Here is a 26255-nt window from a genome sequence, read left to right as displayed (position 1 = left end):
GTACTCCATTTGATACCAAAGCAGGTTAAGAAGGAAATAATAAAACGGCGATACAGACAGAAAGGATGAAGATACCAGGAATTCAGTTAGAGACCAAAAGTTTCTTCGTGAATATATAGAAACTTCGATGGCAAAGGATATAAAGTGTATGACTTGAAAAACGTGAAATTTGCACAGAGCATGTCATAACGAATATTGTAAATGACATTTGCTGACACTACGTATCATAATCGGTACTGAAAAGACCTTAATGTTGTTGAGAGTCAAGTTGCATAAGCATCTTTGTGGATCTGTTACCGAGTATTATCGTGAGTGAGGAAAACGACTTGCCAACACGAATGTGAAAAATGTTGTCAGTGAAAACGTCGAGGATGTCGTCACAGAAAAATAATGTATAGGTTCAATTGCTGTTTGTGAACTGATACTATGCAATTATATTACAACAGAGTTTATTAATAAATAAGCAATTAGACAACGCATTGTTTTAAATAAGGTCATGCCGACTGTAATCAACTTAAGTAATCCGCGTGAGACTGTGAAATAAGGACACCGAGAGGCACAGTAACATCAGGTATACTTACACTATTAGTACATCTTTTCCAGATGAATCACGGTTTACTCCGAGGCAGCTTTCGTCAACAGCAACATGGTTACATATCAAGATTTCTTCTCGTGTCAAGCGGGACGAAATCGCAGGTGTGATCACTGATGAAGAAACTCCACCGTGTTGCAGCTATTATTGATGATTATTAGGCTGCCTCAAAGGTTCGTCAACAAATCCATGTCTAAAAGTTGATGTTGCACACGCCAGACAAGCTCAATAGTGGTTTCGAAGACTACTGGGCAATCATCACAAACGAATTTAGTCAGACAGAGTTGCTATGAAGCTTCCTTCAAACTTACGACGGAAGTGATTTCAACATTACAGCACGAGAGCACAAAAGAGCTACGGTCCGCCTTCAATTTGGGATTTATTATCCAGTTGCAATTTATCAAGATGATTTACTCCTTCAAGGCTACAAACGAGCTACATTCGTAACCATAGGATTTCATAGTGAAGTTCGTGTAATATTAAATCATAGAGAGATAGAGACTCTTGACGATGTAATCGACAAAGGGTTTGCAAATATCCTTGCAACGTTTGACAACTACTGCCACGAAGGTTCAAGATCTTTCCGTATACTAGGCAGTTAATCTTTCCCGTACACGCCTTTACGTCGTTCAGGTTATATTAAAATACAAGATTGTATTCCACCACGAGCTGTAATAAATATTTTTTTTTTAAAATTCAACCTTTTTCTGCATGAGCGATATTATCTTATCTACATCCTGCATGCAATTCGGCATACCAGCCTCAGACAGATGTGCAGTACATAGGTGAGCTCGAGAATGCAGCACAGAATTCCCTGTAGAGTTACTGATTTAAAAAACTGAAACAACTCAGTCCTGCTGCCGACGTTATTGTGTTTACTTGGAACAGTGCTATTCAGCCGATTTGAATATACACCGCTTCGCGTGAGCGGACTAAACACGTTTCTCTGTTGTTGTTTGGCAATGGCTCCAATACACCAGCGACGCGACACCACTACATGTGGATTAAAGATTTCCCTCAAATGGTTTCTTGTCACAGCAAACACCATTGTAGGAAGTTTCCACGTAGGCGCTGTATGTATGTATTGAACACCCAACAGCTGCTTGATGACCATAAATTTCAAAAACCAAAATCGAATTGGAACTATTCACTGACATCGATCAGCAGATTTGTATCCAACGTTGTATGCTAGGCGGGATTTCCAAGGTGAGTCATTGTTGCGCTCACGCAAATAACCCATGCCTGAACGTATACCACCCGAATAAAGCAAACAGTTGTATCATGTATCTTGACATTAAAACACTGTACCAACCGGCGATGGTGCAATCTCATTCCAACAAGTTAATTTCAGTAAGTGGATACCGCGGACGTACAAACACATAGACGCGTACGAACAAACAAATGCTCGTGTATATATTTCAAAGTAGACGTGGAATATTCCGACGAGCTTCACGAAACAAATAATGATTATCCACAACGAATCTGAGCTATGAATTGTCCAAGAGCGCACACTGATAAGGTGATAACGACACGCATGAAACATACAAAGCTTCCGAGGCTAGTGGATAATCATTACCTTTGTGGATCATCTGAATCTTGTGATTGACAGTGATATTTATCCTGTGCTTATATAGACTGATATTTATGTGTTTCGACTCATTAGGACAAATAATACTGATGAGAATAGAGACCGAATATGCTGGCGCTGCGGGCAAATCGGACACATTACTTCTGCTTGTCGTGTTCGACTAGACCATTCAAAACGAGATTTAAACTTCACGAGGCCTATGGCTGGGGGCAAGCAGTAGGCTTTTCAAGAGGTTGCCTCAAGAAGCATAAAGGAACGGACACGATAGAGCTAGTAGGACAAGCTAACGAGGTTTCTGTTGTCATCAATGGTATTAGAGTAAATTCATTGATTTGTTAACAGCGACATAATGGCGTTCTTCAACAGCGCACGTTACCTCATCGAATGTATACCAAGGACACGGTCGATCAAGCAGATCATATCGAATACATATTAAACGAAGCAGGTGCAGTAATCGAAGAGCGTCATTTGTTCAATTTTAGCTTTGCTTCTCGACGAGTTTTCTGGAAGATTCCACTCACACACGTATTTGGAATCTGCACAGACGTTTGTAAGGTTATGTTCTCGAAAAACACGCAGTCGTGTTAACTCTTAAGAGCAACGACGACGATGCACTTTGGTATGATGATGTCGCCGTCAATGACAAAGTTATGTTATCCAAATTTACGCTTTGGATGAACTCTTGGAGTCTATCACTCCACATCAGCACGTTTGACATTATTTATAGCGTCTGAACGAACTTCTACGACTTCATTACTCGCAATGATCACAGGCTGGTTCCAAAATGCTTCTCGAGGAGATCTTTCATGACAAATATATGCATAACAATGTATCAGCACACCACGTCGCGTATTTGTAGCATTTCAAAATGCCGCTCGATGGGAACTTTCATGGCAAATATATACCTTATAAGGTACCAGCACATCACTTAACATATATGTGGCATTTCAAACAGGGAGAAAGAACTAGAAGGTCTGATGATATTTTTGAAACATGCAGTGACTGAAGTCTCTCTAAGGTTAAAAGGCCACCAAGAACCAACCCAAAAGAAGTTTGCTGACTTTGAAAACAAGCATATTGCGCATGCTAAATATATAGGCCGAGAGCGAAACATGAACACGGGTTTGCAGAATTCCCATAAGGACTACGTTTTTCCCAAGTTTCATTTTTCACTCGAGCATCTAGATCTACTAAAGTACGCGCAGGAAGTGTTGTCGGTGACATTGTGTATTGATGCATTGACGTGATTCTACCCGAGAAGACTCTGTTGTTAAAGTGGCCGAATGAAGGTCGCTTCTAAAGTACTCGTAGTTGTTTTCGAAAACATTAATTGTGCAAGTTTGTAATTGATACCGTTATGTTTGAAATAACATTTCACACCAACATAAATATGTTACTTTAAGCTGAGGTCAGCTTGAAAAGATCTCGAACAGAATGAGAAAACAAAGGGAATTCATTTGAAACGTTCCCGGGACAAGTTATCTAGGAACATCCAACATATATTGACATAGATGCAGGCACAACAGTTTGAAACAGAGAAACGTCAACATCATGGCATAATTATAATGTTGTCAGCAACCGACGTCGTCGCGATAACAACTACAATGGTTCACGGACAGTTATTTCCAAAAACTAGTTTAAAGGGACTATATCCTAAAGAGTTTTGAACTGATTCCCTAACAGCAAATAATAATAACTGAATGCCTTCATCCCAGTCTTTACCAGTATCAAAACAATATGACCGAATCATATTTTTCAAAGTTTGATGAAATCTTTCTAAAGCCCATTGGCTCTCAGGGTGATTGGCAGAGGGCTTGAATTGTTTGATGCCTAATTTGCATATAACTTGCTGGAAAATTTCAGACACAAAATTTGACCCTTGATCAGAATGAACAGATCTGGGAAGACCAAAAACAAACTTTGCCATAACTTTTACTATTGTTTTAGTTTTAATATTCATCAAAGGAACTGCCTCTGGAAATTTTGTTGATGCACACAATATGACCAACAAGTATTGGTTACCTGACTTAGTCTTAGGTAAGGGACCGACACAGTCTTTCATTATCCTGCTAAATGGTTCGTCAAATGCAGAAATAGGTTGCAGACGAGCCTTAGGTATCTTCTGATTGGGTTTTCCTACCATTTGACAAGTGTGACAAGATCTGCAGTATTTACAAACATCACTTTTACTTCTTGACCAAATAGAAGTAATTCAAGATCTTGTGATAAGTCTTATTAATCCCTAAATGACCAATCAATGGAGTTTCATGGGCCAGACTAAGAATTTCTTGTCCTTATGATTTTGGAACTACAAATTGATAGTTCACTGACCACTCATTACCAGCAGGTAACTCGGGTTGTCTCCATTTGCTCATAACATTATAGATGAAATAACAAACAGGTACTTATCTGGCTTCAGTTTCGCTAATGGCCATTTGAGACAAACAGGAGATCTCATGTTCTTTTTCCCGTTCGACACGTGATTGTCATATGTCACCCTGATTAGAAATAAAGAGAATGAGTAGTTAAAAGAGAACCACTGTGATCCATATCCTTGGATTGATCCAAACAAGGAGCAAACGTGACCTCATCAAAATACACGTGTCAGCTAAAGGAATACATTCCTAAACAACATCATTGTCAATAGCTATGTTTGCCATAACTATAGTAACCGTACAGGCTGGGTTTAAATCATGGATTTCATTTTCAACAGGATCAACTTTCTGATCCAAACAAGACTTGTCAGTTGCAAGTGGACTAACCACAACTTTTGTCCAGCTAGCTCAATGATTAGTAATAAATGAACGTCCTCATTGGGTAAAGACCACACTGTTCCGACTGTCAAGGGTCCTGAAACTAAGTCTGATGACAAATTTACACAATGGAGAGGAATATTAACCATGCCGTACTCTACTTCCTGAATAAGAACACTTTCATTAGAAGAAAACTTCTCAGAAAAAGGCAATGCACCTGATAATAAAAGACTCTGAGAAGCTCCTGTGTCAGATAAAAATTTAATAGAGATAGAACTGGCCGAATCGCACATGATTGATATAGAACCCTTCGACATGAATGGTTCATAATTATCCATAATAAAATCAGAGTGGGGTTTATTAGACCCAACAAATTTATTGCTTTCAATACATGACCGTGACCTTGACCTATTAGAAATAAGAGCATTTGGAATAGGAATGTCTTGATTTTGTTGCTTATTTTTCAATTTGTAGCAATCAGAAATAACGTGTCCTTTCGTTTTGCAATAGGTCCACGTAGGAAGAAATTACTTCTGATCAATCTTATCAGACACTTGATTTCTAAAAGTTGTACCAGACTGAGATTTAGAAGAGCGTGTATTAGGCTGAAATATTTGTTTACCAAATGACTGCTGAGTGGAAGACTTACTAACAAGAGAAAGTTTACGAGCTAAGGAATACACGTCAGCAGTACGAGCAGCATTTATTAAAGTTTCCGCATTATGCTCATCAAGTTGAGTTTTAAAGTCACTCTGAACACAGTTCTTGAACTCTTCAAGTGTATCGTAATATTCATCAACTTTCATGGCTAAGCACCATCTATCAAATAACGGCTCGTTTTCTCTTGCAAATTCGACATGAATTTTTCCAGTTTCTTTTTATAGTTCTTGAATATTTGTCGATAAGCCTCAAGGACTAACTCATAACCCTTTAAGGTGCATTCTTTAACCAGATCGTAGTCAGCACTTTGCTGTACTGACAGGGAAGCATAGACGTCTTGGGCTTTGATAAAAAGTTTACTCTGTAATAATAGAGTCCAATGCTGTCTTGGCAATTTTGAATTTTCAGCAATTTTTTTTCAAAATGAGGAAAATATGTGTCTAATTCTTTTTATCTAAAAGGGAACACTAACCAAATAATATTAGTAAAATCAAAACTTGAATTTGTATGTAAAGTGGGGATGTTCTTTTCACTTGCCAGCTCTAATTCTTTTAATCTAAATTGATATTCACTTTCTTCCTTCTCTCTTTCTCTCTGCAATTCTCTGTCTTCCTTTACTTTTTGAATTTGCATTTTTTTCTCTCTCTCTCCTCTTTCGACCGCTCCGGTGGCCTAGTGGTTAGAGCGTCCGCCACGGAAACGGAAGGTTCGATCCCCAGCCGAGTCATACCAAAGACTTACAAAAATGGTACTAACAGCTGCCTCGCTTGGCGCTCAGCATTAAGAGGTTAGTGTTAGGACTGGTCGGCCTGGTGTCAGGATAATGTGACTGGGTGGGACATCATGCTACATGTCTGCGACATGATGCCCCAGTGCTAGACATCACTATAAACTGTCACACTGCAGACATCGTAGCAGTATGACTGAAAAATTGTTAAAGCTACGTTAAAAATCCAAATCACACACATACTCTCTCCTCTTTCTCCAAAAGCATTTTCCTCCTTCTTTCCTCCTTCTCTAATTGCATTTGTTTCTCCTCTTTCTCCAGCTGCATTCTTCTTTCTTTATCTAATTGCATTTGCATTTGCTTTTCCTCTTATTTTTTCTAAAGTTCAATCTTTCTTAATTCGAATTCTATCTTATATTTTAGTTTTAATTCCTTTACTTTTGTGTTAGACTCAGATAGAGATTTATTTATCAAATCCAAAGCACTATTAACCAAAACATTTTTTCCACCAAATATTGGACCAAAATATTTTTGATTTCTTGCTTCGTTAAAGACAATTTTGCCTCAGAAATATCATATTTTCTGGCAAGCTGAATGAATTCATCTTTTTTTCAAGGAATCTAACTGTTCCTGGGTAGGATTTGAAATAAAGCTCTCCATTTTTATGACATTGTAAAAATACTTGTTGATTTCACTAAAGATTTCTAAAATGTGAAATAATATTTGGAATTTTAAAAATTCAGAAACTAGGGGAATTACAATTTCAACAAAAATGTTTTCTGAAATTAGTTGGCAAATTCGTATCCCGGACAAGCCTCCAATTTCTATGCTCTTAAAATAAGTGAAAGACAACAAGCTTAGTAATATTTAACTAATCATTCATTTCCATAGAAGACAGGGTGAAAATGAGAAACAAGAACTGACTGTAATGAAAATTAAATCCCGAAATAATCCAAGAATTATTGACACAAGTCCTAATAATAAAAAGTCTTCAATAAAACTCAATTCAAGTCCCAACTAGATCCAAAGCTGAAGGCGATGACGTGTCTGTTATAATCTACGGATTACTGATGTGTCAACAGTGTTTATTTTTAATCACAGAAATGTTATTTCATGTTTGAATTCAGTATAAATTCCAGTGAATGTCTTTATCCAAAATTTTATCAAACACTATTTGTCAGAGAAAAACATCACTTGAATTCAATAATTTGAAGAAAGAAAACTCAGCCAAAACTGTTCACAACACAATACAACTTTAAAGTGCTAGATGTTAAAGCACAACTGACTAAATTTTCACAATCGCAAGATATGTCTTTACTTGACCCCAGGTCACAATTAACATTTTCTAACAATGAACCATTACCTAATGGAAAATAATCTTCTAGAATGATCTAATTAGCCTTTTTACTTACAACACAATAACCTGTTAAATTCACTTAGGAATCTTCAAAACTCTGACCCAAATCACCCTATTTCCTTCTTTACCTGAATAATAATCCTGATATTAAGCTCATACACATAGAGAATAATTTTGCTATATATTAATTGTTGACATAAGTGAAACAAAACAATAAATAAAAAATGAATCAGGTCAAGCAGGAAATGAACTCAGTTGTGGGCAAGTTCAAGTCCAGCATACACTGTTACATTACAATAGCATGTAATGAAATAATAAAAGAATTAAACTAACAAGCAAACAATTAAATTAAATATACATCAAAATATTGATATATTATCACCAGCGTGACATATCATCTCTGCAACGTATCACCTGAGACGATAATATTAAAACATTTAATATATGCGATAGCAATTTTATTTGTCACCAGAGATAAAATTTAGTTTGAAGGACTCGACTTCTACCCGTTCGAGGACATAACTATCTTTGGCGTCTATGCTTAAGATCTATCAATACATATGCGTGATAGATTCTCAATTTCTGAACAGGCAGCGGGCCAACAACCGCCAGAGAAATAAATATTCCCGTAGAAAATATTTTTAATGAGGGCATGGCATTTGTACCAACAATTTAGGTACAGGTGCGTGTACGTCTTGCGCCCGAACAAAGCCAGCTTGTCGAGCAGATAAGAATTGGGATGGAACCTCAAGGCTTCAGAGTCGATAAAATAATTTAAGCGGAACAACAGAACAGGTGCGGGATGAAATCGCCCCCCCCCCTCCAAAAAAAAACCGATTTGTTTGCGAAATCCAAACGCATGTGTGTTGTCGTGGATGAAGTTTGTAGTAGAACTTTTGGACTAGATGTGACATGAAATGCAGCTACGACAACTATCTTAAGCATGCCAGTCGGAATTATTCTCGGAGCTATATCTGTCGTAACTGGCTTGTCTGGCGGCACTGAAAAAAATAATTTCGTCATATTTTCACAAATGAATACGTGTCTATCCGGAAATTCTTGCGTCCGCCCTATGTAGTATCAACAATATTGTCAAGCGTATTGTCCGTGATAAAACATATCTCACGGTTGAACATTCAATGGGAATTACTTTTGTTCAGTGCAGGCTGGAGTAAAGTACATTGGTTTGATTTCCGATGAAAACAAATAGTGTATAATTTAGATCAGCTAGTCAGAGTTTCGTTCGACTTTTCCTAGCCCGTTTTATATATTTGGCAGTTATGTTGGGGTGTAGGTCAATGCATGTCGAAAAGTTAAAATTACCCGAAACCGTACCCTGTCCACACAGGGTACTCGCCTACTATGAGGCCTAGCAAATTTGAACGACCTTACATCGAGCCCTACCTGCATTAAAGCGCCATAAAGATAACGCGATTTGACCTCGTGCTTTTAATGTTCATGGTTAGTCACATGGTTAATACCCTAATCTCACAGCCTACACCTCCATGACATCAGTGGTCCACCAGTTACGTGACACCGCAAAAGAAGCTTTTCCAACGCTGTTCCCTGATTACAAATGTGCAGAATGGGCAGGCTGATGGTAATTGTACTGCCAAATTGTAAATGCACATCACGTACTGAATGCATAATAATTTGAATATGATCCTTTATAAGTATTTCAGTGTCTTACACTGTACAGGCAGGAATTAGCGCATGCAGATAAAACAGGCAAATTTGGATTGTACCTTGAAATGTACCTAAATGTATATCTTACACCAATGCCAGTATTTTAAATGGTTATTGGTGATAGCAGCTGATAAATATGGTGTCATTGTTCAATTTTAAGTGTTGCTGTCATTGATTTATCAGCATACACAAGAAAGAAAAAAAATAAATTACAATGGGCGCTCGCATAATTTCACATCTAAACATGTTTTGGATTACATCTGTCAAATTTAATAGCTGAGCGCTACTTTTTCGGCAGGAGACTGCAACTGGAGCCTCATATATATTTTGTATGCAACACTTTAGACATTACTATCATATAATTTGAAATAGTGAATATACACATAGAACTGGATCACTAAAAATGTTAAGTGTTCATTTTCAAAATCTCGTAACATTCTAGACCACTCATAGTTTTTTTTTAAATTAAAAAAATACCTTCTCGTTCGAAGCTTGTAGTATATATTAGTGCAGATATACAGGGTTAAACAAACAAAATAAATTTCCGGACCACTAATACTTGCATAAGGCACAAATATCACGGAGACCTGAAACATTCACGTTTATATAAAACAAAAATACAACTGAGTCCCCTTGATTGTATATTGAGTAGAGCCTAAAATATATGACAAACCGATCGAACACAAAACATCAATAAATGAGGCATAGCTATTTGACTGACATACCAGAACCGTACTAAATTATTGTCTTAAGTTAGCTAAAATGCAAAACAAACTGTAACACATGGACCAACATGTAACGTATGGTTGACGCACAAAAGCTTGGCAAAGTCTCTTGAGTACAAATAAAAATGGAACACCAAGTTCGAACTGGGAGCGTAGAAAATAAATTTTCAAAAGCCTCTTCACTGGGTTGTGAGTGTGATGTTGCAATATAAGTACCAGCTGGGGCAAAAGCTTTAGTACCTACTGAATTTTGTAAATATAATATATGACAAAAGTTAAATTTAATAAATGTTTTCACATATCTAAGCTATTTGCAATTAAGGTTATAGTGAATATATATTAGTGTTTTATGGCGCCTCAGCACAGAAGTCACTATATAGTGCCAAAATATATATTGAAGTATTGCTAGTTAAATGAGTGAACATTACGTATTCTGTCTAGTAAAGAATGAAGACGTCGATACGCGAAAAACCACATGGAAGGAATAGTTAATTTGCCCGCATTAATACAATAATACAACTGACTCTTCTCTGATCTTACATATCTAGTAAATATTTTCTAAAAAAACAAGATTATATTGTTTTGGTCATACTATTAATTCTTCTATAGTCAGTGCATATACGGAAGGTATTAACTGGTTTGGGTACAAGAATGCAGGATGAACTCACTTTTACTCGGTTCTAAGAAATTATTCTTCACCAAATATTGAAATTCTTTTTTCCCAAAACATTCCAAAACATTCCTGTTTGAGGGTTCATCAGATACGAATGCTGTTTCATAGGTGTGGAGCCTTCAACGACATGGCAGATGTAATGTGTTAGTGTAGGAAAATCTATAAACAATTGCTCATATTCAATAAATATATGTTTTAGTTCATTCTTTTCTTGTTTGCGCAGATGTGAATGTTTCTGGTTCATGTTATTTATACCTGTGTTCTGAAGATTGATTACACCATAATCACTACAGTCTGATTGCATACAATCGCTTAAATCACCTCTGTGTTGGACAGGTACAATGAAATTGACTGCATGAATAACATGACTATCTTTATCAACATACTGGTACTCATTTAATATATTTTCATCCCAGGAGTACTAATATTGTAGTTTAACTGCTTCGTTTTCTTTCTAACTTTGTAACACCATAATACCTAATCTGAAACACATTTTGAAGAATAAGCAAGAGAGACAGAACTCTGTCATCAGCCTGAAACATTTTCCCTATTGCAGTTCTGTTGTACCATAATTTCTTTATTGACTTGAATTGCTGAATGTCTGAATCATACGTAACTTGCTGGAAAATTCCAGACACAAAATATTACCCTTAATCAGATTGGACTAATTTGGGCACGCCAAAAGTAGTATAAATCTTGATCAAAGCTTTTACTATTGTTTTAGTTTCAATATTCCTCAAATGAATTGCCTCTGGGAATGTTGCAGCTCAGCCTTATGTATCTTCTGATTGGGGTTTCCTACATGTAACACGTATGATACAGTATTTACAAACGTCACTTTCAAATTTGGCCAATAGAAATTATTCAAGATCTTATTTATCCCTAAATGACCAGTCAAACGAGCTGCATGGACTAAATAAAGAATGTCCTGTTTGTATGATTTTGGAACTACAGTTTTACAGCTCGTTGACAACTGTTCACCTCAGGAGATCTATTTCTCACAAGGACCCCATTTTCAACAAAATAGCAAACGGATATTCCTGCGGCTTTATTTTCGCTAATAGCCCTCTGAAACTAACACGAGATCTCAGTACCCCTTTCCTGTTCGACAACAAGTGATTGTCGTTTCTTCCCTGATTAGAATAGAGACAATGTGTGTGTGGAGAGAACTTTTAACGTAGCTTTAACAATTGTTCAGTCATATCGCTTCGATGTCGGCATATTGGTAGTTTATAGTGAAATATAAGGCTGATGTATTATGCCGCAAACATGTGGCATGTAACATGTCCCACGCAGTCATATTATCATGACACCAGGCCGACTAGTCCTAACACTAGCCTCTTAACGCTGAGCACCCAGAGAGGCAGCTGATTGAACCGTTTGTATAAGTCTTTGTTATTACTTGGCCGGAGTACAAACCTGCGATCTCACGCATTCGAGACGGACGCTCAAACCACTTAGTCCACCGGAGCGGTCAAATAAAGAGAATGAGTAGCTAAATGTGGATCACTGTGATCAATACCGTTTGATTGACTCAAATGACGAGAAAACGTTACCTCGCCAAAATCCTGACCAACACATGTGTCAGCTAAAGAATACTTTCCTTATCAGCATCATTCTCAAGAGCTTTTATTGACATAACTCTAGTAACTGCACAACCAAGATTTTCTTGTTCAATATGTTCCACTTTCTGATCCAAACAAGCTTTTCAGTTACAAATGGATTAACCACAACCTCCAGCAATGGTCATTACCAAGCAATACATGAATATCCTGGATGGGTAAATACCACATTGTTCCGACTGTCACGGTTACTGAGACTAAATCTGGTGAAACATTTACACAATGGAGAAAAATATTAACAAAGTCGCCCTCTACTCCATGAATAAGAATATTCTCATTATCAGAAAACGTCTCGACAAAAGGCAAAGTTCCTGTTAATAAAAGACACTGAGAAGCTCCTGTGTTCCGTAAATTTTATAAGGATAGGATTCGCAGAATCACTATGAGTGATACAGAACCACTCTAAATGAATGAGTCATAATTGTCCGTAATACAGTCAGAGTCGGGTTAGTTTGACCCAATTATAATACTGCTTTCAATGCATGACCGTGACCTGTTTTCTTAGAAATAAAAGCATTATGAATAGGTATGTCTTTCTGTCTTGATTCTGATACGTATTTTTCAACTTGTAGCAATCAGCAATAACGTGCACTTTCTTCCTGTAAAAGGTGCTCATAGGAAGAAATAAGGATTTCTGATCAACCTTTTCAGAAACTTTATTTCCAAAGGTTGTTAATTTGAAATTTTGAAGTGCTTGTATTAGACTGAAAAAGAGTTATGGCCAGAAGACTACTGAGTGGAAGACTTACTAAGCTAAGGAATACTCGTCAGCTGTACGAACAGCATTTTCTAAAGTTTAGACCTTGTGCTGTTCAAGGTAAGACCTAAAAAGGCACTATGGACGCAGTTCTTGAACTCTTCAACTAATATGAGTTGTCCGAGATTTTCGTAATCTTGATCAACTTCATTGTCGAAGCACCACCTATCAAATAATTGCATTTTTTTCTTCTTTTTGTTTTCTTTAATGGGAGTACTAACCTAATATTTTAGTAACATTAAAGCTTAAACGTGTAAGTGAAGTCGGGATGTGCTTCTCTCTTTCTAGCTTTCATTCTTTTTAACCTAAATTGAAGTTGCCTTTATTTCCTTTTGTCTTTCTCTCTGTATTTTTCTCTCTTCCTTTTCACATTGCATCTTTATTTCCATTAACCTGTCTTCTCTCTTTATTTTATCTTTCTGCAACTGCAGTTGTATTTGTGTATATCTTTCCTTTTACTTCAATTGTATTTGTTCCTTTTCTTTCTGTAACTACAGTTGTATTTGTCTCTCTCTCTCTCTTCCTCTGTCTCCAATTGCATTTGTTTTTCTTCTTCCTGTACCTGCAATTATACTTGTCTCTCTCTCCTCTTTCTGAAGCTCATTCTTTCTTAACTCGATTTCATTCTTGTATTTAAATTTAAAATCCATCAATTTTAAGTTAGAATCATATGAAAACTCACTAATTTGATCCAAAGCACTTTTAATCAAAGTATTATTTTCTACCAAATACTGAAGCAAATATTTTGTATTTCCTGCTTCGTTAAATAAACGTATCTCCTCAGTAAGATCATATTTTCTGGGTCTCCGCTGACAAATAATAACCCATAAGATTGTTTAAAACTCCCAAGCCACCTTACTCCTCTAGCTATATCAACCACGTCAGAAAATGAATGTTGATAAATACATAATACTTGACTAAGATGTCTGGACGATCTGTCACATGGATCAAAAGGAGAAACTTTCCGTGTAACCGTTCCAGATGTAACTGCGCATGGAAGTCAAACATTCATTCGACCAACTGATTAAACCATCAAACGAAATCACTGCGTCAACGCGCAGACACTACAACAACTCCTAGATGCCATCCAAGCATCACAAGGCGCCACAACAGATATAAATCTCCAGTTGCCGGAACTAATCCGATGAGCACTTGAAGTAGTAGTAAGGGATGCACACGAAGAAGCGCACCGGGAACCTCCCGAATAAATCAGAACTGACCACAAAAACACAACATTTTAAAGAATTTGCACTCAAGAAAATTCTTCAAAACGCGTTCGAGTTTTCCATGAACGAGTTTTTCGGCAAGTGACAGAATTTATTGCCAGGAATAACCCATAAGTACTAATGAGTTTATTGAGAGATTACCGGGATGATCCCAACACACAATGATGCCCACAATGCAAATACAAGTCATTTTCCTATGTCATAATTCTGTAAAGCATTTTGTACTAAACGATTGATGCAATTCAATATAGTTTACATCCTGGCCAGTTCTATCTTGAATCCAATGTGTCTACTGCTATGGGTGACTAGTTCTGCTTCCTCGTCCACTTTAGGGATTTCACTGCCTAGATAATGTGAAGTAACCGGAGGGGGTGGAGGCTGGGGGGAGAGCCTTAGGTTCAGAAATTTAATGGCGGATTATGTATGAAACTATCCCCTGCTACCTATAGTCTGAGATATCAGTGCTGATTAATACTACTACCTGTCTAATTGCCAGAAGTCAGTGACATACTATCCTCCAAATAATGATCTGCTATCGACACCATGATATCTAATATTCACCAAAAAGCTGTTTAATATACACAGATAGTTATCATATATCAAGAGCACACCTTTCTAATGTCCAGTACCCATGTATATGCTAGTCATCAACCAATTATCCATTACCAACACTCAGTTATCAACTATCCAGCACCCGTGTTTATAATATCCACGAACCTATTATCGACTACCTATATACTATCTAGGTACCCTAGTATCCCCCTTATAAATCTTATAAATAAAATGAAAAGCTTTACATCCATCTATAATATCCCTAGCATCTTTAGTCCCTTATTTTACACTCACAAGGATAGGATTCAAAAGAACTTATATAAAAGTTGAATTAAATCCGTTATCAAATACAAATACATTCTCTAAGGATGTGTCCCCTTAAACCTTTAGGACCACCTTATGAAGATAAAATATCTACCCCTTCTATAATGTTCCTACAGACCCTATCTTCCTATTTTAAACAAAGCTACGAACTCATTCAGAAAAAGTAGGAAGTAAAACAACTTATGCTAAAATAATTTAAAAATCCCCTATCAATAAAAATGTCTTCTATATCTCCCATATTCTCTTATCACGTTAAATCTGTACCTCCTTCAACAATATCCTCACCTAGCTTATAGCATCCTTTTCTAAAACTAAACATCATCCTCATGATCCTAACATATCAACACCCTCTCATCCAAAGACCCCACACCTTTCGGTCCTAAAGAAGCACTATAAACTAGAGTGTAAATCCGTTATCAACTAAACTAACTTCATTTTTCCCTTACAATTCTAAAATCCCTATCATATTGTAAACATCTGTACCCCTATCCCATCTCTCCCATTTCTCCTATTTCAAAAACAACTACCATGCCAAGAAAAAAGGTATAATCTAATAGATGGTGTCTGTTCGTCTGTCTGTCGATATTTGTATGTGTGCGAGAGGGTGTGTTTTAAAGCTCAAGAATAGATAAACATAATTTAGACAAACCCACGTTTCTATTTTGACATCGTTTCTAAAAGTAGGAATGCCATTCTGGGGTCCACGGATGAGAATTAAATGAATTCCATCAATAAAAATGTGCTACGAATGTCGTAGACTGTCCTTTACTTAAGAGAGCCAAAATCAGATGATACATTGTTTTAAAAAAAATCAAATCGATGATATAGCTGATAATAAATAAAATAATTTGCTTTAGACTCAGGATATCAGTCAAACTATCTACTAGAATTTTGATTGGAGTGGGTGGGTGGGTGGTTGATTTCCTTGTAATGTAAAATTTTAAGTTTATTCCATTGTTTTTTGAAACAATAACATTTGATAAGGATACAATTTATGTAATACCCAGTCATATCATGCGCTTTACTCAACGGAAAATTAATGATGATAATAATAATAATAATAATAATAATAATAATAAACATTATTATTTTGTTTGCATTGGATGCATGAGTAATAGCACTTCTCGGTCATTTGAATTAGAATCATCAACAGCAGCAATCCTATCCTATTTGAGGGTTCTGTGTCTTAATTAAGACTGTTCCACTGTTGCCATATTGGGAGCCAAATGTGTACAAATTTATCTCAAATTGTGAAAATAAGCTCTATTTTGTAAATATATATATATATATATATATATATATATATATATATATATATATATATATATATATATATATATATATATATATATATATATAATGATGACACAATGAACTGGTGTGTGCAGGCAAGGCGACGGGAGCCGTTTACTTGCGGACCTGGTTTCGAATCTCCGTAGAGTACAAATTAAAAAGTCTCTAACTTGTCTGATATAATTATTAGTATTAAATATTACTTATGCCTACTATTATCAAGCATTCTCTTAAAGAATCCATGGATATCACTTTCAGTTATGTCGAGTATATATATATATATATATATATATATATATATATATATATATATATATATTATTGATATTATTTATCATCTGTTTATTCATGTACTATTTACACAAAGTCTCAGAGATCGCAGTCATCTTATGCAACAAAATGAAACTGGTGTTAAACTTTTGTGAGCAGAACCTACTAATTTTGATCTAATCTTATTTAACGCGGATGTAAAAACATATCCTTTTCATATGTAGGCCAATTAGCTATAACCAACCACCATATTTCTGCGCATACTTTTCTTTCTGTAAGCTTAAAAACGCAATATAATGCATACAACTTTCATGCACGTGACTGTTTACAATTATCATGGTCCTTTCAGTTTTCTTTTATTTAATCTCTGCTGCATAGAATACCAATGCTGATTTTTGTGTAACTTATCATGCTTGCACACAAATAAGTCAACTGAACAGAGGTCACTGGAATTATCCTGAAAGAATCCCTGCAGTCGGAAAGAAACCGATTGATTGCATAGAAGCTATAATGGGCTGCTGTGATTGGCTATTTATAGTTCCAGGACTATTGGTGTTAATCGCACGAAACCGTTGATTGAGAAATCTGTTTTGCGCTGGTAAAAACGGTATAATCTGGCCCTGCGACATGATTGTCCTGGGTTGAAATGTTCTCACAAGAGGAGCTTGGACTTGACTAGCGTGATTAGTTGCTGTATTTACAAAGGCAGAGGGAAGAGAAGCAAATGATCTTTGAATTTGTTGCTGGGAATGTTGCTGTGAATGAAGCTGTTGTGCATTAATTTGTTCTCTCTGCTGTTGCGATTGTTGAACTGACCCCCTAGAAAACAAAGTATTAGTTTGCATTGCACTGCTACCTCCAATACTCGAATTAAAAACAGGACCCATTGAGGGAGACAACTTTTGCATATTATTTGCTTCACTGTTTTCAATACTGGATCTCAAATCAATTACATCTTGTGCAGATCTTATCATTTGCCATTGAGGCCTTGTTCCTTTTGATGAGACAGGGAGTGCCGCAACATTTTTGTCTGGAACTGCATTAACCTGCTCAGCCGTTCTTTGCACCGATGAGACAGTCATTACTCTTGTTCTGGATTGTAAGGTAGCAGATCCTGACGAAACAAGAGACAGCGATCCGTGCCCATTTGATCTTGGTACTGAATTGCTATCAAGCTGAAAAACTGTTTTGTCTGTGTTTTGAATATCAGCTCCTCCTTGTATTGGTTGGATTCCCATATTTTGGATACGATTAAGTCGTCCTGAGCTCCTGTCTTGGACGGGTTGTTGAAGATCAGTAAATTCCGCTAATGAAGTGAGTCTACCGGTATTTCCTTGGTCAATAATTGACCGCCCAAGGTCCAGTGCATTTACAGGTGCCGCCGATGAGCGAAGAGATCCTGCAGGTAGGTGCTTATCGAGAACTAGTGCTGATTTAATAGCTGAAGGGATCGGATGTGAATTTGACTCAGATTTTTGTGGTTCGTTTATATCATTGAGTTTTAATGCACTTTGTCTTACCGGCATTAAAAGTCTTGCAGTGTGAATGTCAAAAGACGTACCCTCGGCTGGATTTGCTATATCATTAGGTGTTAGAATTGGTTTCGGTGTAATCTTCCAGGTGTCACTATTTGCAGTAGTTGTTGTTTCAGGAATGAATTCATTTTGAGACACTGAAGTACTATTTGATGTTAAATCTTTAATTACCTTTCCCAAAACAATGTTCGGAACTTTGTTAACCACATTCTCGTTTTTGTTAGCATTCTTTGAAAATGTCAGCGCTTTTCCCACAATCCTCTCCTCCATGTTCCATGCAGGCATAGTTACAGTGGTTGTCTCCTCCTTTGGGAAATGAAAACCTAGTCCCATCCTTCGCAATATCTCTTTCCTACTGGATTTCGCAGGTGATGCCAATGCTTTTGCCTTCGTTAAATCCGTTGCCACTTTACTTAGCTTCTTTTCCATTTTCTTCAATTTATCCTCAAGGGAAATTATTTTTGTCTTCATCGTTTTAAGATCGTTTTCAATATGAGCTGTAGTATTTTGCCCAGCTTCCTGAGCAATAAGCTGATCGGCCAAAATGAGTTCGGCTATAGCGATTCTTGTTTCAATGTCATCCAAAACTTCTCGTGACGTATTTATCTGACCATTTGTAGAGTCTGCTATTGAACTGGAGCTCACACGCATCACATTTGATGAAGATTGTGCGTCAGAAGCTTGAGCTTGTGACGAATAAAGATTGTCAGCAATTCGTTTGTCAAGATTTAATTCGAGCTTCTTTGTTGTAAATGTATTTTGGTGTAAGCCATGAGTTATGGTTGAAACAGTTCCGTTTGTGGTCAAAGTATTGGTTGAAACAGTTCCGTTTGTGGTCAAAGTATTATTTTGCTCGCTTAGCGCAGACATTTCAGAGTTTGAATGCAAATTATGTAGTATATGTGAATATTTGGGCGGTATATTGCTGTCAATAAGAGAATGGCGAATAGAAGTTTCTTTTGATGAGTTGGTTACTTTACCGTCCACCAAAGGGAGCTCAGAAAAATTGGTTTGTGGCGGAGATGCGATTTTAAAGATGAGATGTTCTGACTTCATTTCTATTTTTGATGTAGTGGATATTATCGGGAATGGAGGAGGAGGTATAGTTGATATTACCTGAAATTGAGGAGGCGGTATAGTGAACATTATCGGGAATGGAGGAGGCGGTATAGTGGATATTTTTGGGAATCGAGGAGGCGGTATAGTAGATAGCAGAATCGATGACCTGTTTGTAGTGCTTTTAGTAAATGGTAGGACATTTTCAGTTCCATTTGAATTGAACTTGTAAGCATCTGGTTGGAGAAGATGCTTTATTTGATCTGTCCAATGGTCGCTCGGCTTTGTAACTGCAACATTAGGCATCATTTCTGGATAGTAGCCGATACTAACGTCTGCACAATTTTGGAAATTTTCGCTGTAATTACATCCAGTACACTCCGTTTTCTTTGGTCTGATTCCTACGCTGTTCTCTGAAATGAACAAAAAGACAGATGCATTATGTTTTGCATTTTGAAACAACTTTCTATTGTCAAAATTGCAGGCATAATTCCATAGCCCAGTGTCAATCACCGCAAAAGAGTGGCGATTGACAAAGTCATGAAGGCTTTTAATCATCAGTTGGCAAGTTAATTGCCACAAAATATACACTATTATATGGCACAAGGTGTTTTTTGTATGGTTTGTTTGTTTTCTTTTGTGTGAAAACGTAATTTCTATTTAAATGATTGCTTAACGATGGCACACCAATCCTATATCCCACCCCCCGAAAAAGAAACCATTGTGCGAATTTACTAATATCAGATGTTCACTAGAATGACAACTTGGGAATTTATTTTCATACCAAGATAATAATAAATTTGCAAGTGATAACCATGAGCCCTAAAAATAATATTAAATATAAACCAACTGTGGCGAAACACATAAAATCCAAGTGTTTAGAAGCAAATCAGTACGTATCTTTCTTCAGGCTTGGAAAGACACATGTATGTATGTATGTATGTATGTATGTATGTATGTATGTGTGTGTGTGTGTGTGTGTGTGTGTGTGTGTGTGTGTGTGTGATGCATGCATGTATGTACGTATGTATGTGCGTCCGGGGTTAGGGCAAAGGGGGCAGTTGCCCATACCCTCCCCTCCAGTGTTTTACAGAATCCATTGTGAAGTATAAAATATATGTTTCCATTTTGGATTTGCACACACACACACAAACACACACGCACACGGGAAAAATTAATGCGGATACACAAATATGTATGGGCATACATATTAGCGTTTAACGGCATGTCAATATAATACTAGGTAGCCAGAATTTGCCGATTAAAAGTAAGGTTCTTACAGATATAAGACTGATGAAAGTTAGTGTTTGTTACGTCTAGGCCAGTAATACGTTAGGCTCGTGGTCAATAGGGTGTGTTCTCATTGACTATCGTGCCGTGTTCTTGATTGAAGCATCAACACAATATAATCTTCATAGTGTGCTGTGCCCTTAAAATTCCAAGACCAAGTCAACACTTTGAGTTATAAATATCGACTTTGAATAGAGTCTTTTAAAATATCCCTTTGGTACATATATTTCTTTTCAACCAAGTATTCGGATAATAAAATTTCTAAACGTGCGTAGGGTCAACAAGTAGGTGAATGGTCTACAGCACTCACCGTTCCGGATCACCGCCATCTAACCTGTCTGCGATGGCTCGAGTCTCGGGCTCGGCTAGCGTGGGTACGTGAGAAAGATTGTCAGTAGCTTCTCGTGGGTCGATGCTTCTTCCCGGGGTTTTCCCGGGTCCTTCTTCCACCAGCCGCCAAGTATAGCCTATCTTGTGCTGAAAAATGGCGTTAAACCCTACAACAACAACAAAACGTGCCGATATCTAGTTTGCTATAGGAATAATTATGTTTGTTAGTGTGTACAAATTTCATACTTAATCGATTTTAGATATATAATACTTGGTTGTATAAACAGATTATGTACGAATACCAATCATATGTGGAGCACCGGCAATGACTTTTAACTTTCCAGCTTAATGTTTAAATACCTGTTTGTTTATTAACCCATATTTGGCTTTATGACTTCAGTCATTAGACCATGTCTTTGGACTATGACTTCAGTCATTAGACCTTGTACTTGGCCATATGACTTCAGTCTTTAGACCAAGTCTTTCGACTATGACTTCAGTCGTTAGACCTTGTACTTGGCCCTATGACTTCAGTCATTAGACCTTGTTCTTGGTCCTATGACTTCAGTCTTTAGACCAAGTCTTTAGACTATGACTTCAGTCATTAGACCTTGTACTTGGCCCTATTTACTTCCGTCTTTAGACCATGTCTTTGGACTATGACTTCCGTCTTTAGACCATGTCTTTGGACTATGAGTTCAGTCATTAGACCTTGTACTTGGCCCTATGGCTTCCGTCTTTAGACCATGTCTTTGGACTATGACTTAAAACATTCAACCATGTATTTGGCCCTATGACATCAGTCATTAGACCATGTATTTGGACTGTGACTTCAAATATTAGACCATGTATTTGGTCCTATGACTTCAATCATAGGCCGTGTATTTGGTCATATGACTTCAATCATAGACCACGTATTTGCTAATAATTACTTAAGGCGCAAAACAGATTCCCGGATGAGGGTCAAAAGTTCATCCTTCTGGAAAAAATAGAAGTTTTTTTTATCAACTGACACATACTTGATGTCACGTAGTCCAGGTATAACCTTGACTCAACTGAATGATTCTTACTCTGAGAAAGATAATTTTAAAAAATTTAAAAGTTGTTTTCCAAAACTGTTACTGATTTGGAACAAGGTCAACAACTAGATACAATGTTTATATTATTAATTGTTTACATCGAAATTAAAAAATAATTAAACAAATCAATTATATGTAATTAGAATAATGTAATCTAGGTACTTCTATCAGTTAGAATTAATTACAGTCTATCGTTTATACTACGCTGATGTTTAGCCATGTAGCCCGGATACACGGTGTCATGACCACAGCGGTCACATAAGCCCCAAAGCTTTCCTTTATTCTCCTGCAATCATTTGCTGAAGTATTTTGAAAGGACTTTTAACTCTTGAGTTTCAAGTCTTCTCTTGTGCTACGGTAAACTTTAGCTGAAGCACTCCGGAAGGAGTTTTAATTTTCAAACTTGAAGTCTTTCCTCGCACTCAGACTAACGTTTATGCACAGCAAGCTGTGTATGATCTCTTTAGTGAAATACTGAGCATATTTTTTTTAAAGCCTGATATATTCATTCTTTCTCTTTCAACTTAAAGCGTATCGCTTGTATACTGATTGTTTCAATTAGCATTGCATAATCATTTTGTGGAATGAATATTTATTATGAAAATCGTCAGCAGCAACACGATCATCATCATCATCATAATTATCATCATCATCATCATCATCATCATCATCATCACTGTAACGTTCATTAACACCAACGCAACTTCCAACATTGTCGTCATCATCATTAGGACCATCACCACACTACCACCACTACAAAAATAGAGGGGTGGTAGACGGTCTTTACTTACCTGCCCTGTATTTCCACTGTAGGACGCATTGTGTGCAAAACATACCATCTGGAATTTGAACAGTTAGATTGTATGTACCACTAGTTTTGGGTTCAAATGAATAAGGCGTTCCTTGGGAAACTCCTTCCTCTATAAGTAAAATATATCGGTCGAGGCACGTCTGGGTAACAGGCTCCTTCACATTGTTATGGGGACACAGTCGAAACTCAAATTTGCCGCCATAACTCCCTGTGAGTTCTATAGTCACGGGAATGTGAGTGTCCGAGAGTGAGAAATATCGGCCAACAATACCGGTGGCATATTGACCTCCAGCCTCGTTGTGGCGTACACCATCATGCGGATCCCCACATGTCCCACATCTTTCATTGTTTGCTATATACCTCTGGAATGAAAAGAACATTTTGTAGTGTACAAATAAATCAAAATTGTCCCATTTAAAAAAAAATGTTATTTGTTAAATAAATTTTTCTCAAAACTGGATAATTGTAATTGCTTTGTAAAAAGACGTTATCCAACTGCTGTTTGCGAAACTATTATTAAGGACTTTCACATTACAGCATTTATCGCAGTGTTAAGAATATAATGTAGATCATTTAAGGTTAAAAAAGAGTAAAACTAATTGTAGTTTCATTCCGCAAATATGCTTAAAGAAAAGGAAATAATACGGACTGCGTAAGATACATTTGGAAAACATCGTCAGTGTTGATGTACCTGTAAGAATAAAAGGTCAAGATAAAGCTGTGTATTTGTCATTCATTACTGCCATCTTCATTAACGGAACAATTGCAAGCGTTTTAATGTACGCTCGGTTGATATATGTTGGACATTTGATCTATTCGCAATGAAATATAACCATTAACACATAAGGAAGTCCTTACTAAGCAATGTAGAAAAGTACCATTATCTTTCCCGGCAGCTTTCAAAACACATGGAAACAAACTGCAAATTTTGACTATATATTAAATATAACAGAGCTGCCATCTTATTCTTGTACACATTTTAAACACTGATGTACGCGTAATTAATTGGATAAAATTAAAGCTGATGCCACTTTGTAACTTAAATTTAGAGGGATTTCGTCGCACATGTTTGACTGATGTGACGGATATGCAAAACTGTTGGCCATAAATAATTTTATATCTGACCCTATACAAATGAATCTAGTTCAAATAGCAGACTGACATATTGTATAACAAAATGTCGATATAACCACCGGTGGGTTAATTCGTCTGTTCCTCCATTGCACTGATTATTTGTAATTTGTGAGCATTATCTGTCATGTCCGAAATACATATGTATATAGCCCTTGTATTTTGGACATGACAGATAGGCTCACAAGTCGCAAATAATCACTCCAATGGATGAAGTTTTATAAAACATATAAAGGAGGATGCGGTATTTTTTTTAAATCTTTTTTTCACGAAGAAGTGTATTAGCTCTAAGAATCCCGTTGAAATATTTAAAACGTTCCACGCATCAGCTTTTGATAAATGTAATCTGAGGAGCAATTTCAAAAGAGAAATTTGTTGGTTTGATATGGTTTAAAAGACTAGTCTTACCTGGTATCCACCACAATGAAGGAGATCGTCTTGGTAGTTTTTCGGCGTGTTGAAGCCATATCGCCACATTGACGACCTCATTGGGGGTTCAATCATCCTCCCTTGACCAGTGCATCGGGGTAATTTTATGGTCAGCATGAAAACTAAAAATACTTTGAAACTATTAATCTTCGAAAGGAAGACATTTTTCTTTCCCATCTTTGACGTCCTAATCACAACACTTTTCTCAATGATGCAAAACGTTTTTATTTTGGATTTTGACGTTCATTTGACAGATAACTGACACACAATCATTCATTATGAAAGAACAAATTGCATAGAATTTTCCTCAGATCGATTCTGCGTCCTTTGTACAAACTGAATAAAATCACACATTTCAATAATATAATTTCTTTTCTTTAAAATTCCAAATCCCGTTCGAATTTGCACAATTATAACATTTTTGTTTTATCGCTGGCACATCCTAAAATATTGACACTGACAACAAAGTCCTGTGTGATAAAGTACAGCTGAAGACACTATGTCTTTAGTTTGTTGTTTGTTTAAAGCGAGGAAGAACAATATCACCTCATGATGAATACAGCGTACAACAATGGAAGTATATATCATTTATGCATTCATTTGTCATCATTTATGATGTAGATTTTTTTAAATGTTTAAGAAACAGGAGCAGCATTGTCATTCTCAGATTGATTGACACACAGCGGCATTCATGCATATGAGAAAGAGGCCGCTTGATGAATATTTGATTAATGACTAAGTAGGTATGAGTTTAACGAATCACTTTACAACCATGTTACGACATATTCTGGATTATAAAAATGTTAGTTTCAGGATAAACAAGAATGCGTATGAAATTGCTTTTTGGAAAATTTGTGTTGTTCTTTTTTGGGAGAGGGTGGAAATGTGGGTAAATAAACAGCTGTCCTAGAGATGGTTATTAGACACTGTATATATCTGTTAGGACAGAATTTTTTAGTACAAGTAACAAGGTTGAAATTTTCTCTAAATTGTATTAAAAGTAAGTTTTGATTAAATTATATTGAAAGTAATTTTCTATTAAAATGTATTGAAATTAAATCTATTTATTTCGGTATTATAATTATATACTAATTAACAATGATTGCGCCCTTATGATCAAATACGAACCGTCTTATACAGACATTGCCCTGTATCTCAAAGTCAGCAAAAAGTACATTCGCTAGGTTGCGTAAATAGACGAGTTAGACAGATTCCAAAGATTTTTCTAGAGGGCAAATGGGCTGATCTTGCAGAAGTACCTACGTAATAATGTACATAGACCCAGACGATAAATCTGTAAGACACTACGAAGCCTCACTTTGAGATTCTGGCCAACGCAAAGAACTAGGCTCATGTCCATATTTGGCTTTGACCTAAGAACTGATATAAAAAGGCCCCAACCCTAGGGCACGTCAGTTTGCTCGCCAGAAACTCAAACAGCTTCTGTCTTTGCAGTCGATCCCGAGTACCTTCAATTCCCCAGATGTAGCCACATCTTTATCGTCATGTGACACCTCTTTCAAGAGGATTGAACTTCGTCTTTCTCTCTTTCTCTCTCTCTCTCCGTTGGGTTTTGGAAACAGCTTGACTTAGAGTTTATGAGAAAAATTCTTCTCGTAAAATATCCATCATTTTATCTGTAATTGTCCTGGGTGTAGTCGGCAACGGCAATCATTTTTGACATCATTACCAAACTTTACCCAGTTCGATAACATAAAAATATTTGTATGACGCGATGAAATATATCTGGTATTAACGTAGGAAAAGAAAATATCCTCTGTATATATTC

General features: G+C 36.6%; 1 protein-coding gene across 1 annotated transcript; it reads right to left on the bottom strand.

Moving 5' to 3' along the window:
* Window positions 1–15991: 15991 nt before the first annotated feature.
* On the bottom strand, window positions 15992–25024 carry LOC149794131 (uncharacterized). Its single transcript, XM_089968184.1, has 3 exons — window positions 24446–25024; window positions 22887–23268; window positions 15992–19809 (listed from the first exon to the last, which is right to left on the bottom strand). Exons 1-3 carry the CDS (start codon window positions 24641–24643, stop codon window positions 17258–17260), a joined length of 3132 nt encoding a protein of 1043 aa, XP_089824310.1. The 5' UTR covers window positions 24644–25024; the 3' UTR covers window positions 15992–17257.
* Window positions 25025–26255: the final 1231 nt, after the last annotated feature.

The sequence above is a fragment of the Sinohyriopsis cumingii genome, chromosome 8 (assembly GCF_028554795.1).
Source record: "Sinohyriopsis cumingii isolate HCF-2022 chromosome 8, ASM2855479v2, whole genome shotgun sequence".
In the NCBI taxonomy this organism is placed as follows: domain Eukaryota; kingdom Metazoa; phylum Mollusca; class Bivalvia; order Unionida; family Unionidae; genus Sinohyriopsis; species Sinohyriopsis cumingii.
Note: the sequence above shows the minus strand (reverse complement) of the source record. Positions and strands in the feature narration are given on the sequence as shown.